The sequence below is a fragment of the Bubalus bubalis genome, chromosome 6, assembly GCF_019923935.1.
Source record: "Bubalus bubalis isolate 160015118507 breed Murrah chromosome 6, NDDB_SH_1, whole genome shotgun sequence".
Lineage (NCBI taxonomy): Eukaryota > Metazoa > Chordata > Mammalia > Artiodactyla > Bovidae > Bubalus > Bubalus bubalis.
This window is the reverse complement of record NC_059162.1, coordinates 28,570,730-28,593,466: the sequence shown is the minus strand read 5'-3', so window position 1 is coordinate 28,593,466 and position 22,737 is coordinate 28,570,730. Positions and strand designations below refer to the sequence as shown.

At 36.9% G+C, this 22,737-nt stretch overlaps 1 protein-coding gene across 10 annotated transcripts in view; it reads left to right on the top strand.

The window, feature by feature from the left end:
• The window catches only part of SYCP1 (synaptonemal complex protein 1), a 151,611-nt gene that overhangs the window by 60,013 nt on the left and 68,861 nt on the right, over window positions 1-22,737 (top strand). For all 10 annotated transcript variants that reach the window (XM_045166061.1, XM_044944511.2, XM_025288044.2 and 7 more), the window contains 4 exons: window positions 16,101-16,205; window positions 17,198-17,301; window positions 18,943-19,060; window positions 19,881-19,951. In XM_045166061.1, coding sequence (XP_045021996.1) covers window positions 16,101-16,205; window positions 17,198-17,301; window positions 18,943-19,060; window positions 19,881-19,951 — 398 coding nt within the window. The remainder of the gene's footprint in view (window positions 1-16,100; window positions 16,206-17,197; window positions 17,302-18,942; window positions 19,061-19,880; window positions 19,952-22,737) is intronic.

The window sequence follows — 22,737 nt, the reverse complement described above, 5'->3', positions numbered from 1 at the left end:
ATTATTTCCTGCCCCATTTTAGGGGAGTTTTCTTTTTTCTTTTAATTTTATTATATTTTTAAACTTTACATAATTGTATTAGTTTTGCCAAATATCAAAATGAATCCACCACAGGTATACATGTGTTATCTCCTCAAGTATTTTCTCATGGTCTTTCTTTCTGTCTTCTTCTTCTGGGACTCCTATGATTTGAATGTTGGGGCGTTTAACATTGTCCTGGAGGTCTCTGAGATTGTCCTCATTTCTTTTAATTCGTTTTTCTTTTTTCCTGTCTGATTCATTTATTTCTACCATTCTATCTTCTAATTCACTAATCCTGTCTTCTACCTCTGTTATTCTACTATTTGTTGCCTCCAGAGTGTTTTTGATCTCATTTACTGCATTATTCATTATATATGGACTCTTTTTTATTTTTTGTAGGTCCTTGTTAAACCTTTCTTGCATCTTCTCAGTCCTTGTCTCCAGGCTATTTATCTGTGATTCCATTTTGATTTCAAGATTTTGGATCATTTTCACTATCATTATTTGGAATTCTTTATCAGGTAGATTTCCTATCTCTTCCTTTACTTGCTGGGTATTCCTCTGTCTCTTCATCTTGTTTATATTGCTGAGTTTTGGGTGTCCTTTCTGAATTCTGGCAGTTTGTGGAGTTCTCTTTATTGTGGAGTTTCCTCACTGTGGGTGGGGTTGTACAGTGGCTTGTCAAGGTTTCTTGGTTAGGGAAGCTTGTTTTGGTGTTCTGATGGGTGGAGCTGGATTTCTTCTCTCTCCTTTCAAAGACAATGGGCTGCTTTTCTGGGTGCCTGATGTCCTCTGCCGGCATTCAGAAGTTGTTTTGTGGAATTTACTCAGTGTTTAAATGTTCTTTTGATGAATTTGTGGGGGAGAAAGTGGTGTCCCCATCCTATTCCTCCGCCATCTTAGAACCGCCTCCTCCCGGCAGTCTTGATTCCAGCTTGTGCTTCTTCCAGTCCAGTGTTTCTCATGATGTACTCTGCTTATAAGTTATATAAGCAGGGTGACAATATACAGCCTTGATGTACTCCTTTTCCTATTTGGAACCAGTCTGTTGTTCCATGTCCAGTTCTGACTGTTGCTTCCTGACCTGCATATAGGTTTCTCAAGAGGCAGGTCAGGTGTTCTGGTATTCCCATCTCTTGAAGAATTTTCCACAGTTTATTACGATCCACACAAAGGCTTTGGCATAGTCAATAAAGCAGAAATAGATGTTTCTCTGGAACTCTCTTGCTTTTTCAATGATCCAGTGGATGTTGGCAATTTGATCTCTGGTTCCTCTGCCTTTTCTAAAACCAGCTAGAACATCTGGAAGTTCACTGTTCACATATTGCTGAAGCCTGGCTGGAGAATTTTGAGCATTACTTTACTAGCGTGTGAGATGAGTGCAATTGTGCAGTAGTTTGAGGATTCTTTGGCATTGCCTTTCTTTGGGATTCTAGGGCTTCCCTAGAGTTTAAACCCCAGAGGTTAAAGCGTCTGCCTGCAATGTGGGAGACCTGGGTTCAATCCCTGGGTTGGGAAGATCCCCTGGAGAAGAAAATGGCAACCCACTGCAGTAGTCTTGCCTGGAGAATCCCATGGATGGAGGAGCCTGGCAGGCTTCTGTCAATGGGGTTGCAAAGAGTCTGACACGACTGAGCGACTTCGCTTTCACCTTCTTTGGGATTGGACTGAAAACTGACCTTTTCCAGTCCTGTGGCCACTGCTGTTTTCCAAGTTTGCTGGCATATTGAGTGCAGCATTTTCACAGCATCATCTTTCAGGATTTGAAATAGCTCAACCGGAATTCCATCACCTTCACTAGCTTTGTTCGTAGTGATGCTTTCTAAGGCCCACTTGACTTCACATTCCAGGATGTCTGGCTCTAGGTCAGTGATCACACCATCGTGATTATCTGGGTCATGAAGATCTTTTTTGTATAGTTCTTCTGTGTATTCCTGCCACCTCTTCTTAATATCTTCTGCTTCTGTTAGGTCCATACCATTTCTGTCCTTTATTGAGCCCATCTTTGCATGAAATGTTCCCTTGTTATCTCTAATTTTCTTGATGAGATCTCTAGTCTTTTCCATTCTGTTTTTGTCTTCTATTTCTTTGCATTGATCGCTGAGGAAGGCTTTCTTATCTCTCCTTGCTATTCTTTGGAACTCTGCATTTAGATGCTGATATCTTTCCTTTTCTCCTTTGCTTTTCAGTTCTCTTCTTTTCACAGCTATTTTTAGGCCTCCTCAGACAGCCATTTTGCTTTTTTGATTTCTTTTCCATGGGGATGGTCTTGATCCCTGTCTCCTGTACAATGTCACAAACCTCTGTCCATAATTCTTCAGGCGCTCTATCAGATCTAGTCCCTTAAATCTATTTCTCACTTCCACTGTATAATCATAAGGGATTTGATTTAGGTCATACCTGAATGGTCTAGTGGTTTTCCCTACTTTCTTCAATTTAAGTCTGAATTTGGTAATAAGGAGTTCATGATCTGAGCCACAGTCAGCTCCTGATCTTGTTTTTGTTGACTGTATAGAGCTTCTCCATCTTTGGCTGTAAAGAATATAATGAATCTGATTTCGGTGTTGACCATCTGGTGATGTCCATGTGTAGAGTCTTCTCTTGTGTTGTTGGAAGAGGGTGTTTGCTATGACCAGTGCGTTCTCTTGGCAGAACTCTATTAGCCTTTGCCCTGCTTCATTCCATATTCCAAGGCCAAATTTGCCTGTTATTCCAGATGTTTCTTGACTTCCTACTTTTGCATTCCAGTCCCCTATAATGAAAAGGACATCTTTTGGGTGTGTTAGTTCTAAAAGGTCCCGTAGGTCTTCATAGAACCGTTCAACTTCAGCTTCTCCAGCGTTACTTGTTGGGCATAGACTTGGATTACTGTGATATTGAATGGTTTGCCTTGGAAACGAACAGAGATCATTCTGTCATTTTTGAGATTGCATCCAAGTATTGCATTTCGGACTCCTGTTGACCATGATGGCTACTCCATTTCTTCTAAGGGATTCCTGCCCGCAATAGTAGATATAATGGTCATCTGAGTTAAATTCACCCATTCCAGTCCATATTAGTTTGCTGATTTCTAGAATTTCGACTTTCACTCTTGCCATCTTCTGTTTGACCACTTCCAATTTGCCTTGATTCATGGACCTGACATTCCAGGTTCCTATGCAATATTGCTCTTTACAGCATCGGACCTTGCTTCTATTACCAGTCATATCTACAACTGGGTATTGTTTTTGCTTTGGCTCCATCCCTTCATTCTTTCTGGAGTTATTTCTCCACTGATCTCCAGTAGCATATTGAGCACCTACTGACCTGTGGAGTTCCTCTTTCAGTATCCTATCATTTTGCCTTTTCATACTGTTCTTGGGGTTCTCAAGGCAAGGATGCTGAAGTGGTTTGCCATTCCCTTCTCTAGTGGACACAATTCCATAACCATAAATCTGATCTCTTTTTTAAGAGCTTATTTTTGAAGTATAAGTGACCTAAAACAGTATGTTAGTTCCTTTCACACACCAGTGATTTTATATTTATAAACAGTTCAAAATGATGACGGTGATAAGTCTAGTTACAACATGTCACCACACAAAGATATTACACGGGTATTGACTATATTATCTTTCCATGTTGTGCTAGTGGTAAAGAACCTGCCTGCCAGTGTAGGAGACATAAGAGATGCAGGTTTGATCCCTGGGTTATAAAGATCCATTGGAGGAGGAAATCCAGTTTTCTTGCCTGGAGAATCCCATGGACAGAGGAGCCTGGTGGGCTACAGTCCATAGGGTTGCAAAGAGTCAGACACAACTGAAGCTACTTAGCATGTATTCTCCACATTGTACATTTCATACCTGTGACTCATTTATTTGCAACTGGAAGTTTGTACCTCTTAGTCTCCCTTGCCTATTTCTTTCTGACCCTTAAATCTGTAATCCATTTGAATGTATTTTTGTGCATGGTGTGAGTCAGTAATCCAGTTTGATTCTTTCACATGTAGCTGTCCAGTGTTCCCCATACCATTTATGAAAGAGGCTGTCTTCTCTCCATTGTATTTCTTGTCTCTTTTGTTGTGCATTAATTATTTTATAGTATGGTGGAAAGTGCCATTGGTATTTTGATAGGAATGCAATGAATCTGTAGATTGCCTTAGGTAGTATGGTCATTTTAACATTAATTTTTGAGTCCATGAACATAGTGTATCTTTTTATCTTTTTTTTGGTTGGTTTCCCATTTCTTTCATTAGTGACTTATAGTTTTTCAAGTAAAGATTTTTTTTCTTCTTACAATTTTTCCTAGGTATTTTATTCTCTTTGATGTGATTGTAAATGGGGTTGTTTTCTTATTTTTTCCTTCAGATAGTTTGTTGTTAGTCCATAGAAATGTAACAGATTTCTGTGTATTAATTTTGTACCTCCAACTTTACTGAAATCTTTGAGTTCTAGTAGGTTTTTGGTGGTGTTTTTTAGGATTTCCTGTTTATGGTATCATGTTATCTACAAACAGTGACAGTTCTATTTCTTCCTTTGTAATTTGGATTCCTTTTATCCTTTTCCTTTTATGATAGATGTGGCTAGGATTTTCAATTCTATGTTAGATAGAAGTGGTGATAGTGGGCATCCTTGTCTTATTGCTGATCTCAAAAGCAATACTTTTAGCTTTTGATCATTGAGTGTGATATTAGCTGTGGGCTTGTTATATATGGTCTTTGTTATGCTGAGGTATGTTCTGTCTATACTCACTTTCTGGACAGTTTTTAGCATAAATTGATATTGAATTTGTCAAAAACTTTTTCTGCATCTATTGAGATGATCATATGATTCTTATTCTTCAATTGGTTAATGTGGCGTATCACATTGATTTGCAGATATTGAGCCATCCTGGTATCTTTGGGATAAATCCCACTTGATCATGGTGTATTTAATGTATTATTGAACCTTGTTGCTGTTCAGTTGCTCAGTTGTGTCTGACTCTTTGTGTCTCCATGGACTGTAGCATGCCAGGCTTCCCTGTCCTTCACCATCTCCCGGATCTTGTTCAAACTCATGTGTATTGAGTCGGTGATACCATTCAACCATCTCATCCTCTGTCATCCCCTTCTCCTCCTGCCTTCAATCTTTCCCAGAATTAGGGTCTTTTCTAATGACTTGGCTCTTCACTTCAGGTGGCCAAAGTATTGGAGCTTCAGCTTCAGCATCAGTCCTTCCAATGAATATTCAGGATTGATTTCCTTTAGGATTGACTGTTTTGATCTTCTTGCAGTCCAAGGGACTCTCAAGAGTCTTATCCAACACCTCAGTTCAAAAGCATCAATTCTTTGGTGCTCAGCCTTCTTTGTGGTCCAGCTCTCACATCCATACGTGACTACTGGAAAAACCATAGCTTTGACTATATAGACTTGGTTTGATAATATTTTGCTGAGGATTTTTGTATCTAATTTCATCAATGCTGTTGGCCTTTAATCTTCTGTTTTTGTGACGTCTTTGTCTGGTTTTGTAAATAGGGTAATACTGGCCTGGCAGAATTAGTTTGGAAGAGTTCCTCCCTTTGCAGTTTTTTAGACTAGTTTGAGAAGGACAGGTTTAATTTCCCTTTAAATGTTTGGTAGAATTCATCTATGAAGCCATCTAGTCCTAGAATTTTGTTTGTTGGAAATTTTTAAAATTAATAATTCAATTTCATTACTGGTAATTGGTTGGTTTATACTTTCTGTGTCTACCTGGTTTATGTTTAGAAAATTGTACATTTTTAAGGAATTTGTCATTTTCTTCTAGGATATCCATTTAATTGGCATTTAATTGTTCATAGTAATCTTTCATGATCCTTTGTATTTCTGTGGTATTGGTTGTATTTCTTTTTTATTTCTGATTTTGTTGATTTGGGCCCTCTTTTTCTCTTGATGAACCTCCTAAAGTTTTATCAACTTTATCTTTTCACATAACCAGCTCATGGTTTTGTTGATCTTTCTATTGTTGCTTTAGTCTTTCTTTAAAAATTTAGCTCTGATTTTTATGATTTTCTTTCTTCTAGTGACTTTTCTGCTTCCTTTGAGTGTCGGTTAGGTTATTTGAGATTTTTTTTGTTGTTTCCTGTGAGGTAGATTTGTATCACCAGAGAAGGCAATGGCACCCCACTCCAGTACTCTTGCCTGAAAAATCCCATGGATGGAGCCTGAAAGGCTGCAGTCCATGGGGTTGCTGAGGGTCGGACACGACTGAGCGACTTCCCTTTCACTTTTCACTTTCATGCATTGGAGAAGGAAATGGCAACCCACTCCAGTGTTCTTGCCTGGAGAATCCCAGGGAACGGGGGAGCCTGGTGGGCTGCCGTCTATGGGGTCACACAGAGTCGGACACAACTGAAGCGACTTAGCAGTAGACTTGTATCACAATAAACTGCCATCTTAGAACTGAGTTTGCTGCATCTCTTAGATTTTGGATTGTTGTTTTTTCATTTTTATTTGTCACCATGTATTTTATGTTTTCATTGATCCATTGGTTGTTGGTAGCATATTGTTTAGTCTCCACATGTTTGAGGATTTTTTTCCCTTGTAGTTTTTTTCTTTGTAGTTGATTTCTAGACTCATAGTGTGGTCAGAAAAGATGCTTTATATGAATTGAATTTTCTTAAATTTACTGATAATTTTTGTGGCCTAGCATGTGGTCTATCTTGGAAAATGTTCCATATATACTTTAAAGGAAACTATATTCTACTGATTTTGGATGGGATGTTCTTTATAAATATGTTAAGTTCATTTGGTCGAATTTGTCATTTAAGGCCATTGGTTTTTTGTCTGGATAATCTGTCTATTGATGTAAATGGGGTTTTAATGTTCCCTGTTATTGTGTTACTGTCAACTGCCCACTCTATGTCTGTGAATTTGTAGTATGTATTTAGATACTTCTATGTTGGGTGCATATATATTTATAATTATTGCATCATCTTTTTGATTAATCCCTTGGTCATCATGTAATGTCCTTTGTCTTTTGTAAGAGTCTTTGTTTGATGTAAGTGTTGTTACCCTGGCTTACTTTTGATTTAAATTTGCATGGAATACTTTTTTCTATCCCCTCACTTTTAGCTGTGTCTTTAGATCTGAGGTAAGTCTCTTATAGGAAGTGTGTGTGTGTATATATATATATATATATATTTTTTTTTTATGTTCACTCAGATACTCTTTGTCTTTTGTTGGGAGAATTTAGTCCCTTAGTCCATTTCACTTAAAGTGATGATTATTAGGTACGTTCTTATTGACATTTAAAATATATATTTTTTTCAAAGTTAAACAGGTTTATTTTTGTAAAATCTATCAGAGCTTTCTTTTTGTTGTTGTTGAAGTATAGTTGATTTTATAGATTGTGCTACTTTGAGGTGTACAGCAGAGTGATTAGTTTTTTTCAGATTATATTCCATTGTAGGTTATTATAAGATATTGAATATAATTCCATGTGCTATACAGTATATCCTGTTGATTATCTGTTTTGTTTGTAGTAGCTTGTATTTGTTAACCTCCTACCCCTAATTTGTCTCTCCCACTTCCTTCTCCCCTATGGTAACTCTGTTTGCTTTCTACATTTGTGAGTATGTTTCTGTCTTGTATATACATTCATTTGTATTATTTTTTAAATGCCACATATAAGTCATATGATATTTGTAGTTCTCTGACTTTTTTACTAAGGTCCATTCATATTGCAGCAGATGGCAGTATTTCATTCTTTTTTATGGCTGAGTAGTGTGTGTGTGTGTGTGTGTGTGTGTGTGTGTGTAGACATCTCTTAATCCAATCATCTATTGATGGGCACTTGAGTTGCTTCTGGGTTTCCTTGGCTGTTGTAAATAGGGTGGCTGTAAACATTGGACTGCATTTATCTTTTTGAGTTTGTGTTTTAGTTTTTTTGGATATGTGCCCAGAGTGGAATTACTTCAACATTTGGTAACTTTTAGTTTTTAAAGGAACCTCCATACTGTTTTTCATAGTGGCTGCCTCAATTTATTCCCACCAACAGTGTACCAGGGTTCTCTTTTCTCTACATCCTTTCCAACATTTGTTATTTGTAGACTTTTTGGTGACAGCTATTCTCATAGTTGTGAGGTGATATTTAGTTGTGTTTTTGATTTGCATTTCACTAGTAATAAGTTATGCTGAGCATTTTTTCATGTGCCTGTTAGCCATTTGGACACATTCTTTGGAAAAATGATTATACAGGTCTTCTGTCCATTTTATGATTTGACTGGTATGATATTGAGTTCTATGAGCTGTCTGTATCTTTTGAATATTAATTTATTGTCAGTCTATCATTTGCAAATATTTTCTTCTATTTTGTAGGTTGTCTTTTTGTTTACTAGATGGTTTCTTTTCCTATGCAAAAGCTTTTAAGTTTACTTGGGTTTCATCTATTTATTTTTGCTTTTTTTGCCTTAGGGGCTGATCCAAGAAAATATTGCTTATGATTTATGTCAAAAAGTATCCTGCCTATGTTTTCCTCTAGGAATTTTATAGTTTCTAGTCTTACATTTAGGTTTTAATCCATTTTGCATTATTTTTATATATGGTGTTAGAGAATATTTCGAACTTCATTATTTCACATGTAGTTGTCCAGTTTTCCCAGCACCAAAGAGACTGCCTTTTCTCTATTGACCCTTTTATTATAGCTTAATTGACAATAGGTGTGTGGATTTATTTCTGAGCTCCCTATTTTGTTTCATTCATCTGTGTGTCTAGTTTTGTGCCAGTACCATACTGTTTTGATTACTTAGCTTTGTAATATCATCTGAAGTCATTAAGGATGTACCTCCAGCTTTGTTCTTTTTTTTTGCCCCCAGGATTTCTTGACAACTCATGGTCTTTTGTGGCTCTCTATATATTCTAGGATTACTTGTTTTAGTTCTGTAAAAAATGTAATGGGTATTTTGATAGGGATTGTATTAAATCTGTAGATTGCATTGGATGATATGGTCATATTAATAACAATAATTCTTCCAATCTAAAAAGCATTTCTTTTTTAAAGTATTTTTAATTGGAGGATAATTGCTTTATAATTTTGTGTTGGTTTCTATTGTACAACAATGTGAATCAGCCATAAATATACATATATTCCCTCCCTCTTGAATCTCCCTCCTGCCCTTCCCATTCCACCTCTCTATGTTGTCAAAAATCACTGGGCTGAGCTCCCTGTATTAAACAGCAGCTTCCTATTACACATGGTAATGTATATATTTCAGTGTTACTCTCTCAATTTGTCCCATTGTCTCTTTCTTCTGATGTGTCCACGGGTTCATTCTCTATGTCTATGTCTCCATCACTGCCCTACACATAGGTTCATCAGTACCATTTTCTAGATTCCATATATATGTGTTAATATTTATTTTTCTCTTTCTGACCTACTTCACTCTGTATAAAGGCTCTAGGGTTCATCCATCTCAGTTAAACTGACTGAAATTCATTCCTTTTTATGACTGAGTAATATTCCATTGTATATATACCACAATTTCTTTATCCATACTTCTGTCGATGGACATCTAGGTTGCTTCCATGTCCTGGCTATTGTAAATAGTGCTGCAGTGAACATGGGGGTACATGTGTCTTTCTGAATTATGAGTCTATGAGGATATCTGCCCAGTAGTGGGATTTCTGGGTCATGTGGTATTAATAGTTATATTTCTAGGTTTTTAAGGAATCTCCATACTGTTCTTCATAGTGGCTGTGCTGCTGCGGCTAAGTCACTTCAGTCATGTCCGACTCTGTGTGACCCCATAGACGGCAGCCCACCAGGCTCCCCCGTCCCTGGGATTCTCCAGGCAAGAACACTGGAGTGGGTTGCCATTTCCTTCTCCAATGCATGAAAGTGAAAAGTGAAAGGGAAGTCACTCAGTCGTGTCGGACTCTTTGTGGCCCCATGGACTGCAGCCCACCAGGCTCCTCCATCCATGGGATATTCCAGGCAAGAGTACTGGAGTGGGGTGCCATCGCCTTCTCCCTCATAATGGCTGTATCAATTTATATTTCCACCAACAGTGTAAGAGGGTTCTCTTTTCTCCACATCCTCTGTAGCATTTATTGTTTTTAGAATTTGATGATGATGACCATTCTGACTGCTGTGTGGTAACACCTCAGTGTGGTTTTGATTTGCTTTTCTCTAACAATGAAGTGAAAAGCAAAGGAGAAAAGGAAAGATATAAACATCTGAATGCAGAGTTCCAAAGAATAGCAAGAAGAGATAAGAAAGCCTTCTTCAGTGATCAATGCAAAGAAATAGAGGAAAACAACAGAATGGGAAAGACTAGGGAACTCTTCAAGAAAATCAGACATACCAAAGGAACATTTCATGCAAAGATGGGCTCAATAAAGGACAGAAATGGTATGGACCTAACAGAAGCAGAAGATATTAAGAAGAGATGGCAAGAATACACAGAAGAACTGTACAAAAAAGCTCTTCATGACCCAGATAATCACGATGATGTGATCACTGACCTAGAGCCAGACATCCTGGAATGTGAAGTCAAGTGGGCCTTAGAAAGCATCACTACGAACAAAGCTAGTGGAGGTGATGGAATTCCAGTTGAGCTATTTCAAATCCTGAAAGATGATGCTGTGAAAGTGCTGCACTCAATATGCCAGCAAATTTGGAAAACTGAGCGGTGGCCACAGGACTGGAAAAGGTCACTTTTCATTCCAATCCCAAAGAAAGGCAATGCCAAAGAATGCTCAAACTACCACACAATTGCACTCATCTCACATGCTAGTAAAGTAATGCTCAAAATTCTCCAAGCCAGGCTTCAGCAATATGTGAACTGTGAACTTCCTGATGTTCAAGCTGGTCTTAGAAAAGGCAGAGGAACCAGAGATCAAATTGCCAACATCGCTGGATCATGGAAAAAGCAAGAGAGTTCCAGAAAAGCATCTATTTCTGCTTTATTGACTATGCCAAAGCCTTTGACTGTGTGGATCACAATAAACTGTGGAAAATTCTGAAAGAGATGGGAATAACAGACCACCTGATGTGCCTCTTGAGAAATTTGTATGCAGGTCAGGAAGCAACAGTGAAAACTGGACATGGAACAAAAGACTGGTTCCAAATAGGAAAAGGAGTTCATCAAGGCTGTATATTGTCATCCTGTTTATTTAACTTATATGCAGAGTACATCACGAGAAATGCTGAACTAGAAGAAACACAAGCTGAAATCAAGATTGCCAGGAGAAATATCAATCACCTCAGATATGCAGATGACACCACCCTTATGGCAGAAAGTGAAGAGGAACTCAAAAGCCTCTTGATGAAAGTGAAAGTGGAGAGTGAAAAAGTTGGCTTAAAGCTCAACATTCAGAAAATGAAGATCATGGCATCCGGTCCCACCACTTCATGGCAAATAGTTGGGGAAACAGTGGAAACAGTGTCAGACTGTATTTTTCTGGGCTCCAAAATTACTATAGATGGTGACTGCAGCCATGAAATTAAAAGACGCTTACTCCTTGGAAGAAAAGTTATGACCAACCTAGATAGCATATTCAAAAGCAGAGACATTACTTTGCCAACAAAGGTCCGTCTAATCAAGGCTATGGTCTTTCCAGTGGTCATGTATGGATGTGAGAGTTGGACTGTGAAGAAGGCTGAGTGCCGAAGAATTGATGCTTTTGAACTGTGGTGTTGGAGAAGACTCTTGAGAGTCCCTTGGACTGCAAGGAGATCCAACCAGTCCATTCTGAAGGCGATCAGCCCTGGGATTTCTTTGGAAGGAATGATGCTAAAGCTGAAACTGAAGAACTTTGGCCACCTCATGCAAAGAGTTGACTCATTGGAAAAGACTCTGATGCTGGGAGGGATTGGGGGCAGAAGGAGAAGGGGACGACAGAGGATGAGATGGCTGGATGGCATCTCTGACTTGATGGACGTGAGTCTGAGTGAACTCCGGGAGTTGGTGATGGACAGGGAGGCCTGGCGTGCTGCGATTCATGGGGTTGCAAAGAGTCAGACACGACTGAGCGCCTGATCTGATCTGACCATGCTGTTTTGATGATTGTAGCTTTGTCGTATAGTCTGATGTCAGGAAAGATTACTCCTCCAGCTCCATTTTCTTTCTCAAGATTGCTTTGGCGATTTGGGTTCTTTTGTGTTTACATACAAATTGGCTTCCCTGGTGGCTCAGGTGGTAAAGAATTTGCCTGCAATGCAGGAGACCTGGGTTTGATCCCTGGGTTGGGAAGATATCCTGGAGAAGGAGATGACAACCCACTCCATTATTTTGCTTAGAGATTTCCACGGACAGAGGAGCCTGGTTGGCTACAGTCCATGGTATTTCAAAGAGTTGGATGTGACTGAATGACTAACACACACACACACACACACACACACATGAATTGTGAAATTTTTTGTTCTAGTTCTGTGAAAAATGCCATTGGTAATTTGATAGAGATTGCATTGACTCTGTAGACTGCTTTGGATAGTATAGTTATTTTCACAATATTGGTTCTTTAAATCCAGGAACATGATGTATCTCTCCATTAGTTTGTGTGGTTTTTGATTTCTTTCGACAGTGATTTATAATTCTACATACAGGTCCTTTGTCTCCTTAAATAGGTTTATTCCTAGGTATTTCACTCTTTTTGTTGCAGTGGTGAGTGGGATTGATTCCTTAATTTCTCTGTTGATTTTAAATTGTTAGTGTATAGGAATGCAAGAGATTTCTGTGTATTGATTTTGTATCCTGAGACTTTACTAAATTCATTGATTAGTAATTTTCTGGTGATATCTTTAGGGTTTTCTATGTATAGTAACATGTTTTCTGCAAACAGTGAGTGTTTTACTTCTTTTTTTCAGTTGGGATTCCTTTTATTTCTTTTTCTTCTCTGATTTCCATTGCTAGGACTTCCAAAATTATGTTGAATTATAGTGGCGAGGGTGAGCACCCTTGTTTTATTCCTGATCTTAGAGAAAATGTTTTCAGTTTTTCACCTTTGAAAATAATGTTTGCTGTGAATTTCTCACTTTTTTCCTTGATAAGTCTGTCAATTTTATTTGTCTTCTCAAAGAACCAGCTTTTAGTTTTATTGATTTCTGCTACTGTTTTCTTCACTTCTTTTACTTTTATTTTTGCTCTGATCTTTATGATTTCTTTCCTTCTACTAACTTTGTGGTTTTGTTCTTTCTCTGGTTGCTTTAGGTGTAAGGTTAGGTTGTTTATTTAATGTTTTACTCATTTCTTGGGGTAGGCTTCTATAACTTCCCGCTTGGAACTGCTTTTGCTGCTTCTCAAAAGTTTTGGTTTGTTGTGTTTTCATTTCATTTGTTTCTAGATATTGACTTCCTCTTTGATTTCTTCAGTGACCTTTTGGTTATTTAGAAGCATATTGTTTAGCATCCACATATGTGTTTTTTAACATTTTTTTCCTTTAATATGTATTCTCATAGCCTTGTGGTCAGAAAAGATGCCAGATACAATTTCATTTTTCTTAATTTTACTGAGACTTGATTTGTGACACATGATGTGATCTATCCTGGATAATGTTCTATGTGCACTCGAGAAGAAAGTGTATTCTGCTGCATTTGGATAGAATGTCCTGTAGATATGAGTTAGGCCCATATATATGCAGATGACACCACCCTTATGGTAGAAAGGGAAGAGGAACTAAAGAGCTTCTTGATGAAAGTGAAAGAAGAGAGAAAAAAGCTGGCTTGAAATTCAACATTCAGAAAACTAAGATCATGACGTTCAGTCCCACCACTTCATGGCAAATAGATGCGGAAACAATAGAAACAGTGAAAAACTTTACTTTCTTGGGCTCCTAAATTACTGCAGGTGGTGATTGCAGCCATGGAATTAAAAGACACTTACTTCTTGGAAGAAAAGTTATGACCAAACTAGACAGCATATTAAAAAGTAGAGATATTACTTTGCCAACAAAGGCCCATCTAGTCAAAAATATGGTTTTTCCAGTAGTCATGTATGGATATGAGAGATGGACTATAAAGAAATCTGAGTGCTGAAGAATTGATGCTTTTGAACTGTGGTGTTGGAGAAGACTCTTGAGAGTCCCTTGGACTTCAGGGAGATCCAAACAGTCCATTCTAAAGGAGATCAGCCCTGGGTGTTCTTTGGAAGAAATGATGCTAAAGCTGAAACTCGAGTACTTTGGCCACCTCATGCAAAGAGTTGACTCATTGGAAAAGACTCTGATGCAGGGAAAGATTGAAGGTGGGAGGAGAAGGGGATGACAGTGGATGAGATTGTTGGATGGCATCACCGACTCGATCAACATGAGTTTGAGCAAGCTCTGGGAGTTTGTAATGGACAGGGAAGCCTGGTGTGCTGCAGTTCATTGGGTTTCAAAGAGTCAGACACGATTGAGTGGCTGAACTGAACTAAACTGAGTCTATTGTGTCATTTTAGGGTTGTGTTTCCTTATTAATTTTTTTTTGATGATTTGTCCATTGGTGTAAGTGGGGTTTTAAAGTCCACTACGATTATTGTGTTACTGTTGATTTTCCCTTTTATGTCTGTTAGTGTTTGCCTTGTGTATTGAGATGCTACTATCAGTTCGGTTCAGTCACTCAGTCATGTCTGACTCTTTGTGACCCCATGAACCACAGCATGCCAAGCCTCCCTGTCCATCACCAACTCCCGGAATCCACCCAAGTCCATGTCCATTGAGCCGGTGATGCCATCCAACCACCTCTGTCGTCCCCTTCTCCTCTTGCCTTCAATCTTTCCCAGCATCAGGGTCTTTCCCTGAGAGTGTACTGGAGGGTTTGATTCTGTGCTAGTGAGGACTGGGTGTGTAGGTGGAGCAGCTGTTTGGATTACAGGGACCCTGGCAATGCCAAGTATGCAGGGAAATCTGGTTACTACAGGCACAGGAGATATGACACTATTAGGGTTTTTTCTAACCTATGGTATCTCTGCCCTAGTGGGGATCAAGCATGGAGATGGCACAGCTACTTGGATTGCAGGGACCCTGGCGATGCCAGGTGTGCAGGGAAGATGGTGACTATGGGCAGAGGAGATACAGCATTTTAGGATTTTTTTCTAGTCTCTGACTGCTTTGCCTCCAGTAAGGATCAAACTTGGAGGTGGCACAGTTGCTTGGATCGTGGGGACCTTCATGATGTTATGTGTCTAGGGATGCCAGTGGCCAAGGTGCAGGAGATATAGTACTATTATTAATAGAATCTTTTTCTAGCCTTTGGCAGCTGGACTTGCAAAGGGCCTGCCTGGCTGGTCCTTGTCTATTGTTTGACATATCAGGACTCAAAGGGCCACGCTCTCTGGGCTCTTTCTCTATTGGTCAGCTGCTGGCACTTGCGTGTGGGGAGAGGGGCTACAGTGATGGCTCCACCCTCTGCCCCTAACTCAGCAGTAGTGCCCTGCTTCCTGGTTTTGCTCCAAAGGCATTCCACACTCTGATCTACTCCCTCCTGTCCCTTTGGGCCATCTCCCCACAGTCAACAGCAGTCTGGGATTGCTCTCTAATCACTATGCTCCAGCTCCCAGCCACCATACATTCCAGTGGACTTGCATTCCTGTCTGGGCTATTTAAGGCTGTGGCATGGATTGTCTGTGTGGTTCTTACTCCATTCAGACTTTCACAGATCAGCCGCTTCACTCTCCAACAGCCTCAATTGCCCCTGTGTGAGGTCCTCACCCCTGCTTCAGCTCCCCTACTCCGTGGGTGCAGGTCCGGTCCTGTTCACTCTCCTCCTCTTTTTCCCTTTTCTTCCTTTATCCTGTTGATTTTTGCATGGTTCCAGTGGTCAGGGACTCCTGCCAGTTTCAGCTGGTGCTCTGCAAGGTCTTCTGCATCTGAAGAGGTATTCCTGATATATCTTTGAAGAGAGATGCATTCTACATTTGACTACTCCTTTGCCACTTGTCTTTCTGTCTGTATGAGTCTTTTTAAATAAAAACTTACAGGGCTCTGTCCATTAAATCCTGTCATCGTATTTAGTTTTGGAATTTACTTAAGGACTTGTTTTCTCTTTTTAAAAAAATTTAACCAAAGAGAAAGTCATAATTCTCTTCACAACTATATTTGAGAAGTTTGATTATTTTGAATGTGTATATGCTTTGGTTATCATGATTTGTTAATGTTCTTAAAATAGGCAGAAAAACAAAAGCTTTTAGATGAGAAGAAACAATTTGAGAAGATTGCTGAAGAATTAAAAGAAGCAGAACAAGAACTAACTGGGCTTCTCCAAACCAGAGAGGTTCGTTTAAAAAGGATACATTTTTTTCTTTCAAGTGTTTTGCTAGTAGGATACAGATTTACATTGTAGATTATATGGCTTTTAGATTTGCACAAGATTGCTTTACAAAATTCCTCTTGAACATGTGTTTCTGCTGTATTTAATTCCTCTTGAACATGTGTTTCTGCTGTAATTGATTTAAAACAGAAAACCTCCATATTATAATGAGGCAGAGAAATGTCAACATTTAAGATACCAATAATATAAGCATGGTTTATAATAATACATTTCTTGATGTCTTGTAAGTATTTATTAATTGATACTTTTAATTTTAGCTTTTATTAAGTTCTTAGTTTATAGTTCTCATGTTATAGTTTTAGAATGTCTTTTATTTTTAAAAAGTGTTTTCAGTTTATTATAGTATTAACATTGTAATTGTCTTTCTAACATAAGAGCAGCTTACTTTTCTGATATTGCTTGATTTCATTAACTAATATATTTTTTCTTAATAATGATATTTCAGTTGAAATTTATTACTTGGTAGTATAAGACAGACAACAGTATTTTATAATATTCCCTAGTGGCTCAGATGCTAAAAGCATCTGCCTACAATGAGGGAGACCTGGGTTCGATCCCTGGGTTGGGAAGATCCACTGGAGAAGGAAATGGCAACCCGCTCCAGTATTCTTGCCTGGAAAACCTCATGGACGGAGGAGCCTGGCAGGCTACAGTCCATGGTGTCGCAAAGAGCTGGACATGACTGAGCCACTTCACTTCACTTCAAGTCTAATTTTACTGGTTGAGCTTCAGAATATGAAAATGAAATTTACTTTTAGTATTGCATTTGTCATTGCTCACTGTATTGAAATTATAATGACTATGGCATTAAATCAATTTAAAAATTTTGACATATTTTTTACCAAGTATATAACTTGCTTACATAGAGTGACCATACTTCTTAAGTGAGAAAATTGTAAAGGCATTTGCTGTGATAATATGTGTTTATTTTCCAGAAAAAAGTACATGATTTGGAAATACAGTTAACTGCCATTGCAACAAGTGAACAGCATTATTCAAATCAGGTTAAAGAGCTGAAAACTGAGCTTGAAAATGAGAAGTATGTTTTCTATCTATAAAGTAGTTTGTGTGTTCAATTCCTAAACTTTCTGTAGTATTATAAAATATTAACTACTCTTCACTGTAGTTAATACTAAATTAGTAAATTATGTATAATGCTTTTTTGAATAGGCTTAAAGTTTTTATTTCTGATTAAAGATCAAAATAATTTATCAATTTCGTTGTTAAAGAAACTACGTATTATTGACATAAGAGTATATCATGAACTTGAGAACTATATTAGAAGAGTGATATATTTTTTTTGGAGATTATTTAGTTTCTTATAAAAATAATCATTTGTAGTTCTAGCTATAGTTTTTTTGGTTGTTTTACTAAATTGCTTTGTAGGTTTGAATTGATGAAATGACAGAAATACAAATTCATCTCTTATATTGTCCAAGCATAATATTTAGTTGCTTAACTTACTTAGTAAATTTAATTTCTAGAGAAAATAGGAGGAAATAATTGTTGTGTTGTCACTCAGGGAGAACTAAATTCAAGGAGGCAGTCTAGTGGAGAGCATAATTTTTGTGTTCTGGTTGCTTTTCAACTCTAGATAAAAATAAGAAATAAACAATTTACTCAGCATCTTGTCACTTCTCTTTCAGCTCCCATTCCCAGCTTCTGGTACTTTTCAACAATACTTTTGTAGGGGCTCTGGGTAAAATTCATCTATTAACCAAAGTCCTTTTTAATGAATTAACTGATTAATATAAATTTGTGTTATCCTTGGTATATTTGTTCTTTCAACTTTTCATTTTTTAATTAAAACACTTTGATGAGTTTCCAGCATCAGTAAGTAGGAGATATAGGTGCTTCTGAAATCATTCCATGAGCCACACATTTCCCTTCCCTCATTTAAAATTGATCCTGGCTGCAACTAGTAACAGTAGTAATCTGTCTTCTGATGTAGAATATTTGAGACCTTGTAAGAGCAGTTTAAGTGCTGTGCATATGCATATATTTTATTTATTTTAATGAAAATATTAATATTCATTTAATGGATTTTGTAATATTTAATTAAAGCATTAATGTCTCATGTAATACTTAAATCATCAGAAGTTTGAAATAGTTTTTAAGAGACAGCCTGTTAGAAAGAAAATATGTAAAAAATAATATGCTTTTCAAAATTTATGGAAAGGTGAAGGGGGAAGCATTATGGGAAGTATGCTAGGAAATATATGACATCTCAAAAAACTTATTATAGAAAAATTTCAAATATATACAATGTTAAAAGAGGGAATAATGTAATGAACCAGCATATACTTACTGTGCATACATGCATGTGTGCCTGCTAAGTCACCTCAGTTGTGTCTGACTCTGTGACTGTTATGGACTGTAGCCTGCCAGGCTCCTCTGTCCATGGGATTCTCCAGGCAAGAATACTGGAGTGGGGTGCCATGCCCTCCTTTAAGTGATCTTGATCAAACCCCTGTTGGGCGGGTTCTTTACCACTAGCACCACTTAGGAAGCCCATATACCTATCTGGCCTCAAAAATTCTTTACTAAAAGCCAATCTTGTTTCATTTGTAGCCCCAGCCTTTCCTTTCTTACCCCTAAGATTATTTTGGATAAAATTCTATATTATATAATTTTATGTGTAAATATTTTGGTATGATATGTTGTTTTAAAAAAAAAATAGGCTGAAGAATACTGAACTAACTGCAAGCTGCAACAGGCTTTCACTGGAAAACAAAGAACTAGCACAAGAAACAAGTGATATGGCCCTGGAACTCAAGAAACAACAAGAAGACATTAATGTGAGTTGAAAAAGAAAGTATCATTGACAGTTTTCTTACTGTAAAATTAGGGGCTTAGAATAGACTATCACTGAAGATTCTTTCAGCTTTAAAAGTCTGATTATCTTAGATTATCTGATTATCTTTTTCTTCTAAATACTTTGTTTTAGAAGAAAAATATGCATATTGATCCTCAGTGGTAATAAAAGGCAACAGAAGATGGAGGCTCCCTATTGATAAAGTTATTCTAATTTGAAGCATCAAGATTTTTATAAAGTATTTTAATAAAGTATTCAAGTATTTGTTAGCAAATAATATAAGACACTGTGGAACATATAGTGATAAATAAAATATCATCCTCCCTCTTTAGGAGTTTATGACTCAATGAAAAAGTGCTTAAAATATCATATGTATTATTTTGGAGACCAAGTGCTATCAGAATTCACAGGCTCACCTCGGCCTTGGGGAAAGAGAAGCCTTCAGAAGAATATAGCATTAAGTTTTGCCTTAAAAAAATCAGTAATTATGAGCTCAGTAGGTGCAATGAGTGGAAAAGCATTCCTTAAAGCGATAACAATATGTACAGAGGACACAGTCTCAAAGTATCAGTGGGAAACAGCAAGTAAGACTTATTTTTTTAGCTAGTATTAATATATAGATATTAGGGAATAGAGTAAGACTGGAAAAGTTGTGTGGCATTATACAAGTTAAATAACCCATTCTCTTGTTTTATTTATAACTAAATGAATTTTAAGATAGATAAAGATCTTAAATGTTAGTTTCAATTTTATTTCTGTTGAAGCAAACTAATTAATATAAACAAAACTGATTATTTCTTTAGAATAGCAAAAGGCAAGAAGAAAGGATGTTGAAACAAATAGAACATCTGGGAGAGACAGAAACACAATTAAGGCAAGACTAACGCATTGGCCTTTTTGACTAGCCAAAAATAGTATTTCTTTTCTATTAACTTGTTGTAGTTAATTTAGATTAATTTTATGTTTACTATAGAATAAAGTAAAAAATTAGACTTAAATTACTATTTTGGAATCCTGCTTAAAAATAAAATTGTAATAATGCCTATTTTATACTTAGTTTGAAATAATGATATTAGATACAGAAATTAATTTTAAAATATCATAAATTTCCTAATAATTAATATTAATTTCAGAAAGTACACTAATCATATGTCAGAACACTTAGAAGAGATATTTTAAAACTCTAATATTATTTTAAGTATTTTCTGTTTTTCTTGGTGTTATCACAATCATCTACTTTAATACCTGTATGCCAGTCAGTCAAGAGGATATAGCATTCTTTTAATTTGGATATTTACGTTTTCCAGTTTTTCACTTTCATAAATAATACTGTAGTAAATGTTTTGGCACATACAGATTTTTTCTTAAAGTATAAATTTCAAGTGTGAATTTATTGAGTAATTTATTTCAATTACTTTTGATAGACAAATGATTTCTGATAGGTTCTATCACTTGTAAAGTATGCAGTACAACCAATGTTTTATGAAAATGCTGGTTATAAAAACTTTTAATTACTTTTGGTTATTATCATTTATTTATTTGATGATATAATAGAAATAACTTACAGTTCTTAGGATTTATAATTTTCATTGTTTTGGGTAAACTCTGGAATTTTTTATGTGTGCTTGCTAGAGTTTCTTCTTTCTAAATTGCCTATATCTGTTGCCTATAATTGGAGAAGGCAATGGCACCCCACTCCAGTACTCTTGCCTGGCAAATCCCATGGACGAGGAGCCTGGTGGGCTGCAGTCCATGGGGTTGCTAAGAGTCGGATGCGACTGAGCGACTTCACTTTCACTTTTCACTTTCATGCATTGGAGAAGGAAATGGCAACCCACTCCAGTGTTCTTGCCTGGAGAATCCCAGGGATGGGGGAGCCTGGTGGGCTGCCGTCTCTGGGGTCGCACAGAGTCTGGGGTCGACTGAAGCGACTTCGCAGCATTGCTTATAATATTTTGAGATCTTGACTGTTTTCTTACTGATTTAGTCAAGCTTTTAAAAACATATTAATCCTTTATCTTGTTTTATTTACAGCACATATTTTCCCTAACCTGTTGTTTTCCTTTTACTGTGGGTAATTATTTTGTCGTACAGAATTTAAAAAAAATTGTTTTTCTTAAATCTAAATTGCTTTCTTTTTGAAATTTTTTCCCATTGCTTTTGTAAATTTATAAATAATTTATAAATATTATATGTAAATAATTTATGAATTTATATAGAAATATATATTATATATACATAATTTATAAATTTATAAATGAACTTAGAAGTTTATTTTTTCCTGTCTGCAATCAAATATTAATATTTTCTTTAGTTATTTAAAAAATTGATATATTGATATTTAGTTTACCTTTCTCTTTTTCAAATAATAAATTAATAAAATCATTTCAAATAATAAAATCATTTCAAGTATCAATTTACTTCTGACACTACTGTAGATCTGTGACCTGGTTTTTGATATGCAGTTTATCATGTTTATTATTTTCTAAATAACCTGTTTTTTTTACTTTCATTAGCAAATTTAATGATGTGATAATCTTTCCCAAATTTACAAATGTACAACATATTTATAGTATTACCTTCAGAGAGGTTCAGTGCAAAGATATACATATAGTACAAGGTGATAATTATTTGTAAAAATATGAGATGAGTAAACAAGGCATACAAGGCAATGTTTCTACAAACAGTACCAACTACAGGAGTACAGGGGAAAAATATATTCTTTTAATAAAGTACTGAATGTTAATTTTTTTCATCTGTTTGTAAAAAAAAAAAATGTGCAAAAGTCTGTTTCTAATTATTCCCTAAATAGCCAGCACAGCTATGCCTCTGAGTCTTCTGTAACAAAAGAAGACTTAAATTAAAATAATGCTATATCCTCTTGACTGACTGGCATACAGGTATTAAAGTAGATGATTGTGATAACACCAAGAAAAACAGAAAAACAAAATCCTAAACAATCCTAAACAATTCGCGGTGTCTTTGATATCTTCTGTAGCCTGTAGTTGCACTGTAGCCTGGAGTTGAGCCTTTTTTCCAAGAAACCTTAGCAGCATTGACCTTTGGTTCATTCTCCATCTTGGAATAGAATGGATTTTCAAAGTTGATACTTTGTTTTGGTTTTTGTTTGAAGATATTTCATTTTGTTGGCTGCGTTTGATCAGGACTTGAGGGAGTTGGCTTTGTGTCTGAACCCTGTTCAGCAGGGTTAATGGGACTTCCATAGTTTTTGTTATACACTGTTCCAGATTCAGTTAACCGGGGCTGTTGTTGGCTGAGCTGCCGTGATAGTAGTGTCCTTGGAGGCATACATCAGGTTCCCAAATATTATGGGTGGCTTCCTGAAGTCTGTGGCAAAATGTTCCCTCATTCCCAGCAATCTGTCAATAGCAGACTCAGGCCCAAAACCAGTTACTCTAATATCCATATTAACATCATCCCCTGATCTGAAGGTCACCCCATTTCCATTTTCAGAGGATTTGAGACTGCTTAAGCTTGACAGCTTGGGCAGATAAGACAAAAGGGAGCCGGTTTTCTGATAGTGGAAAAATCCTAAAGCGGCTAAAGCAGCAATTCTGATGATCAGGATGATTGTCAACAGCATGGACGCGTTAGTTCCTGGAGGAACACCTTGTGAAAGTCCCATTCCACAATATCCTC